Source organism: Citrus clementina, unplaced genomic scaffold, assembly GCF_000493195.1.
Source record: "Citrus clementina cultivar Clemenules unplaced genomic scaffold, Citrus_clementina_v1.0 scaffold_9, whole genome shotgun sequence".
Lineage (NCBI taxonomy): Eukaryota > Viridiplantae > Streptophyta > Magnoliopsida > Sapindales > Rutaceae > Citrus > Citrus x clementina.
Window position 1 is genome coordinate 13111105 of NW_006261964.1, and position 9433 is coordinate 13120537.

At 36.1% G+C, this 9433-nt stretch overlaps 1 protein-coding gene across 1 annotated transcript in view; it reads left to right on the plus strand.

The window, feature by feature from the left end:
• LOC112099253 overlaps window positions 1-149 on the plus strand; it is a 683-nt gene extending 534 nt beyond the window's left edge. Inside the window, exon 2 of the mRNA XM_024186478.1 lies at window positions 67-149. Coding sequence (XP_024042246.1) covers window positions 67-149 — 83 coding nt within the window. The remainder of the gene's footprint in view (window positions 1-66) is intronic.
• Window positions 150-9433: the final 9284 nt, after the last annotated feature.

The window sequence follows — 9433 nt, forward strand, 5'->3', positions numbered from 1 at the left end:
CTAATGGAAGAACAGAAGGATCAATCATACTGGTATCCGCACTAGTGTCAATGAACTCAATAACAGGAATAGGTTTATGGAATTTGGAAGGAAGGATGGACATCTTGAGAGAAGGCCTTGGAATAGTGGAAACATGGTTAAGAGTTTGAACTGTAGAGATTACATAAATATCTTCAGAATCTGAAGATTCTGCAATTAGAAAGGCAATCTGATCATCTTGTGTGGACTATTCTGAAAAATTTGATTCGACATCGTCATTCTCAGATAGCAAAGAAGAACGCTGAAGATGTTGTATAAGACGAACAACTTTGGCTGGTTTGTGGGGACAATTACAGGCAAAGTGACCGCGTTTCTTGCAAATGAAACAACGATTGGATTTTTTCTTTCGGTACTGAGAGACATCTTTCTTTTTGAAATATCGAAAAGGTTTTTTGGAGGATGACTTAATGTGGAAGTGTTTCCAGAAATGTCGTTTCTTTGTGGTTGGACAAACACATTTTTTTTCATCCTTACACTCGATTTTGAGATAAGGTTTTTTACAAGCTTCAGAGAAGGGTTTCTTGTCTTCCATGAGATCTTTAAAGAATTCTTTTTGTTCACAGATCTTATTAAGAGATAGCATGGCCATTTGAAAAATCTTTCCCAGAGAGATATCAGCTATGCTCAGATTTGTGGCTGTGAGTTTTCTTTGAAGATCGGGTTGTAACTCAGGGGGAAGAGAGGCAATGAAGACATGTTTAAGAGATGGCTCATTGAACCCCTTTAGCTTGTAGAATAGAATACTCATTCTTTTGTAATGAGCATCCAGAAGATGTCTTTTAAGAGAACAACATTTCATCTGATGGTATTCTTTTCTGTCTGCTTCAGTGGAAGCAGTTTTTTCACCAATGAATTGCTCATGAATAAGATTGAGGGCTGTACCAATGGGAGATTCCATGAATTGGAGCTGCCTATATTCTCCTAAGCTTTCTAGCCAGTCTCGTAAAAAACCCCGTGGACCGGGCCATAAATTCACGAAGAACGGCTTGAGGTTGAGCATTAGGCTTGGTACCTTGGAGATCAATCCAAGCAGCAAATTCTTGAAGTCTAGCAGCCCATTTGTGACGGGGAATGTCATCAAATGTAAACCAAGATGCTAAAGATGGTTTTGTTGAGTGTTCATGAACTGGTGGTGGTATGGGTTCTGTTTGAAATGCTTGGTCAGAAGGATTGTCATCAACAATGGGTGTTGAAGTAGAGGCACTTGGATCTGCAGTTTCAGTGGCCATTAATATGCCTGTAATGTCAGCATATTCAGACTCGGAGTCAGTGGAGGCATTTGATGAGTCATAAGAGGAGGACGAACATGAATTGTGTGTTTCAGGCTCAGAAGAGTCGGAGGAATCTGAAGATTGGGTCTGGACAGTATGATAATGATATTGATCCATTGGGCCTTTATCTTTTTTAAGAGGCTCGGGACGGCCTTGTGGTGATTCTTCTGGAGGGATTGTAGATGTAGAGGAAGAGGAAGTGGCCTTGGGATGTGGTTCGGAGATTTTGACTTTAGATCGTGCCTTTTTGGGTGAAGATGGTTGAGGAGTCGGTTGAAGGTGGGAGAAACCAAAAAACTGATTATAAACAGGTTGTTGAGGCCGGGATGGTGTGTAGAAAGGTGAACAAGTTTCAAAAAACGAAGGAGATATGGGTGTAGGTTGTGAGTGAGTAAAAAGGAAAGGTCGAGTCTTTTCAGCATCAATCCTGGACAATTCAGCTTTGAGTTTTCTGATCTCAGCTTCTTTTTTATTAAACTCTGGACCCCATATATGATTGTTGATCATCCGTCTGAGATCGGCATCTAGCTCAGAGATCCGGTCTTGGAGATGTATATACATCTGATCTAAACGACTGCTGATCGAATCAACTTTAGTTTCAGTCTGGGAGACTTGAGTGGCAACACGGTCAATTTTCTTACCGAGTTATTGGAGAGTATGATTTTGAGCATTGGCATTTTTGGTTTGCCAGTTCAAAATAGCTTCATACTGTTTTGGTTCTTCAGGTTGCCCAGAGGCTGTAATTGGAGATTGAACAAAAGGTTTTGAGGTGACACGAGTTTGTGTGTCTGTCTGTTTTTCAAGTGGAGGAAAGGATTCTTCATAGGAGTGACTTGAAAACATAAGGCAAGATCTGATTGGATGGACCGGAGGTTTGGGATCTGGTGGAGGATGTGGAGGAAAAGATTTGCAAGATGATGGTGGATAAGAAGATCTTTTCTTTTTCTTTTTCTTTCGCCGCATAATTTCCAATTCTTCATCAATATCCGTATCGTCCAAGCAAGGACAATCCGGGTTGCACATATGGGCTTCAGGAACATCCCATAGAAAATGACCATTGACTTTATCAAGATATACTGGATACCCTTCGGAGGAAAAACCATGAATAGGAAGTTTCTTTTCTTGACCAGTTTGAACTGCTGTGATCATAGCAGTATATGAAAGCTGTGGACTGTTTGAAACAGGCTCGGTGTTAGGGGTTTGAAAAGATAGTTTAACTTGACCATTTGGTCGTCTGTTAAACGTGGCTTCTATGGTTTGTATTGGTTCCGAATTTTGGTGAAAATGCTCATAGTTAGTTAGCCATTCAAGAGGCGTGAGCCTGAGCAATTCTTGTTTCTGGATTTGTTTGGGGATTTGGATAATGGTTGGAATTGTGTCTATGTCAGCCAAGATCATCAAGGCATCAGAAGTTGTGTACGGTGTAGGAAGATCTAGGGCATGATTCTGTAATCGATAAACTATTTGATGATGGAGGGTTGCAATCTTTGATGTGGGTGTTTGTTCTGCTCCTTGGAGCTGGATCTGGACTTTAAGGGTTGTTGGAAGATTGGGATCCTCAAGAGAGAGGTTGAAATTAGGGTAAAAGGTTAATAAGACACTGCCAGCATGAAGGGTTGTCAGAACGGTGCCAATAACAGTGTGTTGGTACTCCTTGAACCTGGTATCTAGGAGAGCAATTCTAGCTGTAATAGGTAAGCCTTTTCGACCATGAAGAGTGAGAATTAATCGTACACCACCAAGATGGAGGTGTGTGTAGCCTTCTCGTTTCCAGTTGGCGACGAGATCTGAAGGTATTTCCATAGTGATATATTGTTCACTCTGTGAGGCTTGTAGAGCACACTGGTCCAGTCTAGAAGACTGGATATACTCTTTTGGGAGTGGTCTTTTAGTGGAGATGAGGGTCCGAATACTTCTAGTGAAAGAAGTTTTCTATTTGTAGAGATTGTAAGGACTCATGATGGGAAACCGAGACTCATTGATTTGAGCAGATTCTGGAATATAAGAATATTCAATAAGATTCTCAATTTTGGAGGTTATGTGCTTAGAGCATGATTTGGGAAGAGAGAGAGTAGAAGAAAGAGAAATATGAGATGAAGAGGATGTAGAAGTGGAAGATGTGTTTGTGTCCATGGTTGATGAATCTTCTTCTAGGAGATCAAATAAGATTATTCAAATTACTAATGATACCACCTCAACATGCAGAGTGTCCAAGAATATAGCAAGTGTTAGCCTATATGGCTATAAATATTGATTTTGATGATAACAAACCACATGTATTTTAAAAGCTTTGATAATGTTTTTAAAGTTTCGGATTTGGACTTATTTGAAATTATTTAAATGGTTTTGGGGTCATTATATAATTTCACAAAGTTTGGGCAAAGTCATAATTTCAGAAAGTTTGGGGTTAACGAAGAATTATTTAGAAATTCTGAAATTGGACTTATTTACAAAGTTTCATAACGTTTTGGGCCATACTACAGTTTTATAAAGTTTTGGGGTCAAATTATAAATTTCAGGAAATGTTTTACTGTAGCAGTTACTGTAGCAAGCGGCTTACCGGATACTGATAAACGGCAAGCCGGATACGGGGCAGTAAGCACCAGAACGAAAGCGGCTTACCGGATATGGTTAAACGGCAAGCCGGTTACGACAAAAAATGTGCATAACGGCTAGTAACGGCTAGTTTTTGAGTTCAAACTATATAAACTCAAAACCAATTCATTTTTGGTAACTCAAGCAAGCATAAACAAGTGCACACAACTTATATTGAGCTTCAAATTCGAAAATCTTCATAGATTAAATCTTCATTGAGCTATCATTTGTAAATCCACTCTTAAAGAGAGTTTTTGTTGTAATTTTCATTTCTCATCAAATTGTGAGAGTACAAGTGTGAGAGACACTTGGGGTGAAGAGATTGGAGATATAATCTCTTGTTGTAAAGGTTCATTGACACCTTGAAGTCAATTGTAATCGTTTGAAGCCTTGGAAAGGCTTGGATAGTGAAATCCTCAAGCCCGGTGTGCTTGGAGGCGTGGACGTAGGCGGGGATTGCCGAACCACGTAAAAATCCTTGAGTTTGCTTTCTCTTCCCTTGCTCATTTATTATTGTGCTTTCATTGAATTTATTGTCTTCGAATTGATTAAGGCATTAGATTACTTGTTGTGTGGATTTGCTAGTATAATTTTTAAAATTCCAATTCACCCCCCCTCTTGGGTTGCACACTCATATTTCATTTGGTATTAGAGCGAGGTGCTCTTGTTTAGACTTAACCGTCTAGAGCTAAAGATCAATGGCAACCCAATATGACTCAACATTTAGGGAAGGACAATCCACAATTAGACCACCTTACTTTGATGGAAACGATTACCCATATTGAAAAATTAGGATGAGAATTTACTTGCAAGCCTTAGATTATGAAATTTGGGAAATCGTTAATGATGGTCCTTTCATGCCTTTGACTAAAAATGAAGTCGGAGAAGATATTCCAAAACCTTCACGGGATTGGAATGAATTCGAAAAGAGAAAAGCTTCTCTAAATTCCAAGGCCATGAATGCCTTGTTTTGTGCATTAGATAAGAAAGAGTTTCATAGAGTGTCTAGTTGCAAAAGTGCTAATGAGATTTGGCACAAACTTGAAGTTGTCTATGAAGGCACAAACCAAGTGAAAGAATCTAAAATAAGTAGATACACTCGACAATACGAATTGTTCCAAATGGAACAAAATGAAAATGTGTACTCTATGTATACTAGATTTACGGACATAGTGAACGCTCTAGGAGCCCTAGGGAAAACTTTTTCAAATAGTGAGAAAGTCAAGAAAATCATTAGGTCACTTCCTAAGGAATGGAGACCAAAAAGGACTGCCATTGAGGAAGCCAAGGATTTAAATGTATTACCTATTGATGATTTAATTGGCTCTCTTATTTCTTATGAGGAAGACTTGGCAGCCGAAAGAGGCAATGAGGAGAAGAAGAAAAACATTGCTCTCAAAGCCTCAAAACATGAGAGTGATGAGGAAAGCGAGCTGGATGAGGAAGAGATGGATATGCTGGCTAGGAGGTTCAGAAAACTTTTTAAGAAATCCGGTGAGCGAAGAAAATCTAGAGACCTCAAGAACCGAAAGGAGAAGAAGGAATTAATCAAATGTTATGAGTGCAAGAAGCTTGGCCATATAAGAACGGAATGTCCTCTTCTCAACAAGCTCAAGAAGAAAGCAATGGTAGCCACATGGGATGATAGCGATGAGGAAACAAGTGATGATGAAGAGCATCAAGAAATGACAAATCTAGCTCTCATGGCAATTGGAGATGAATCGGATGATGATCTTGATGAGGTAAATGATCTTTTTACTTATGATGAATTATATGATGCTTTTAAAGAATTGCATGATAATTGGATAAAAATTGGTAAAAAGAATGCTTGTCTTAAAAAGAAAATGGTAGAGCTCAAAAATGAAAATGAATCTCTATGTGCAAAGATTACATGCCTAGAATTAGAAAATAAAACATTGCACGATAGTATTGCATTATTTGAAAATTCTAGCACTTCACATGAGCACTTAGAGACACACATGAATGACTTGAAAAATGAGAATGAAACGCTTAAGAAAAAGAGCAATGAGTTGAATGAGATTGTTTTGAAATTCACAAATGGGCAAAAGATGTTGGATAACATGCTTAATTCACAAAAATGTGTGTTTGATAAAGGAGGACTTGGGTATAAGCCTTACTTGAAACAAAAATATTATAAGAATTATTTTGTTAAGGCTACCTCCACAAGTGATCATAAAATTGTATGTCATTATTGCAATCAAAATGGTCATATGAAGAATAGATGTCCTATTAAAAGAAATGTGTATTATGGAGCAAAATGTATTTGGGTTCCAAAAGGAACCATTGCTAACACTCAAGGACCCAAGAATATTTGGGTACCAAAGTATACAACTTGAATAATTTTTTTGTAGGTACCACAAATAAGGAAGGATGGAGAGTCCCTTGATGAAGCTTGTGAGGATGATCATGGTCTAGGCAAAAACAATGAGGCAGGATGGTTTAATTGTTTTGGTAACAATTATTGCCTTATTGATTATGAGTGATGGTCTTTTAAGCTTAGTAAGTATTTAATAATTCATTTGGTATCATGTTGAGTGAATCATGATAAATGGATAGTAACTTGAATTTGTGAAAGTATGCTTGTATGTTTACATGATGGAATTATCATTGTGTGTAATATTGAGTGATTTATCATGATGGATTTGTTTGATGTTAATGTTTATGAAGTGTTTAAGCATGATAGTTAAGTGGTGTGTTTGATTTATTAACTTTCGAATGCTTATATGTTTAATTATTACGAAGAACAATTTTCAAAAATTTGGCATGAACTTGGGATGATGAAATTTTCGCATTAACATCTCTATTTATGTTATTGAATCTATTAAAATTGTTTGGAAATCAAATGAGTCGTTGAAAATCCTGAGTCTGCACATGCTGAAATGAATCGGTCATAACTTCTTTTAGAGAACTCCAAATCCAGATCTGTAAAATTTATTGGAAAGCTAACTCAATTATCTTTCCAATGGTATATAGCATGCACATTACTTCTTGCTCAATCAATACAGTTTTTATTCTGAATTTGACATTTCTGCATTTTATCCTGAGTCTGCACAGGCTGTAATGAATTGGTCATAACTTCTTCTAGAGAACTCTAAATCAAGCTCTGTAAAATTTATTGGAAAGTTAACTTAATTATCTTTCCAACGGTATATAGCTTGCACATTACTTCTGGTTCAATCAATACAGTTTTTATTTTGAAATTGACCTTTCTGCATGTTCTTAAGTTTTGAATGCTTATATGCTTCATGATTGTATGCTTGTTGGATGCTTATTGTTTCATGACTGTGATGAATGAATTATATGCATGAATTCTTGTGTCGTTAATTGTGTTATATCATCATTCACTTATAAAATTGACATAATTGTTTGATACGATTTCATATGTTTGATTTTGCATGCATTTTATGTCTCATGTACTAAATGGCTTATTGAAAAGTTTTAAATCTCAAAATGATTTAAAATTAATCAATTTTTAAGGCCAAAAATGAAATGGTGTGTGTAGTACAAGTATAAGAGCTAGCAAATATTTCATTTCCACTCATCCGGAATCTTATTGATTTCTCTCGAAACAAATTCCGGATAACCGGATTTTCAATCCAGAAAACCGGATTAGCTTTGGTTGCTCTCGGGACAACAATCGGATAACCGGATTTTGTTTTTCGGTAAGCCGTTTTCGGCTTTCAACTCTCTGACCAAGAACCGGATTTCCGGATTTTTTGTTTCCCAAGCGAATCGGCAAGCCGTTTGTGAAATTGTGTCTTGCTGCCCATTAACCGGTAAGCCGGTTAGTAAATCCGGCAAGCCGGATTCGTGGTTTATGTTGTTGTTCATCTTCTTCCTCTCTCGTGAGTTTTCTGCACATGTTCTCTTCCTCTCTCTCAAAACCGTGAACCACCCTCTTCCATTTCCAATCAATTCCTCTTCATTTCTCAACCATTTTTATGCCAAGATCAATCTCTTAAACCATTACGCATGCATTTCATCTTCATTAAACACTTCTCCATCATGATTTCTTCACTTGTTCTCCATCATTCCATCCTCATTCCATTCCCGCGTGAATAGTGTTCTCCATTTTTCTTTCTCAAATCTCTTCATCTTTCACTCATTTTCTTGTTAAAATCAATCATCCAACTCATTATTCATCCATTACTCTTTCAATTTTCACTCTCAAAACTTGATTTCATCATCTCTCCACATAAAACCCAAAATAAAAAAAAAAACCTAACTACCCGTTTCTCTCTCTATATTTTCAAGCTTCCTTTAGCCCATTTTTGATCCAATCTACATCATCTATTAGCTTCATTCATCTCTAGGATCGATTTTCTTGGCTCAAACAAATCCATTTCACTCAATTTTTGTAAACCCGAAATTGGATCTTTAAGCTTGTTTTTGTTCCAACAATGGTGGATGGTTGTATTATGCACCTATATTTTCATATGCATAATTGTTTTAATTGTGGATTACGGATGATGGTTGTTTAATATTTGGATAATTTATATTTGGATGATATTTTTCTGAATTCTTAGAATGAATATGACTCTTTGAATTAATTGCATGCTTTATTTTTATATGCTTCTTGATTAATCATTGAGATGTTCTTTTTGGTATAAATATGGATTCATATTGAATTTGAAAATTATATATGTGTCGCTTGATGAATGGATGGAGTTGTTGGTTTGGTATAAGCTTATATGGAAACGTTTTTAACTATATTGTGTATTTGAGGATTTGTGATTTTAAGGGGAGACTCTGCCGAAATTTTTCCTCGCACAAAATTGGTAATATCTTTATCGAATTATTTTTGATGCTTTTGTTTCAATTGCATATATCTTTTTTTTATGATAAATGGGGAGATAAATATGATATGTTTTTGGATAAAATCATTTTGGTTAAAATTTTATTTGGCCATATATTTAGGGGGAGCATATAATATGTTTTTGGATAATATGCATTTTGAACTTTTTTGTTGTCCAAAGGGGGAGACAAAATAATATATCATTTCAATATTGTCAAAATGAGGACAATAATATGCACTTTGAGTATTCTTTTGATGATTTTGATGATATATGATTATGGTGAGGACTTGATGATTTTGAGATATAATGATAATTTGTGAGTATATTACTATCTTGTATTTAAGGTAATGCTTGTTGTTAGGGGAAGATTCTTTCAAAATTTCCACTTGAACAACATGGGTAACAAATTTGCTATTTTTATTCTTTTCCTTTAAGTTTTCTTTTTGATGATGAAGGGGGAGAAGAATACATGTTTTCAAACTTATAAAAATTTGCTACTTTTGTCTTTGCCAATTAAGTTTTTCTTTTTGATGATGAAGGGGGAGAATGATTTAATTTGTGTTATGAAAATATATGCATGTATCTAGGGGGAGCATGTATGCGAGGGGAGTTTTTATTAAACTATTTTCAAATCATTTTTTAACTTGCATTGATTAAGGGGGAGCTTTTTCATAACAAGATTAAATTTTTGAATGTGTTTTGTCATCATCA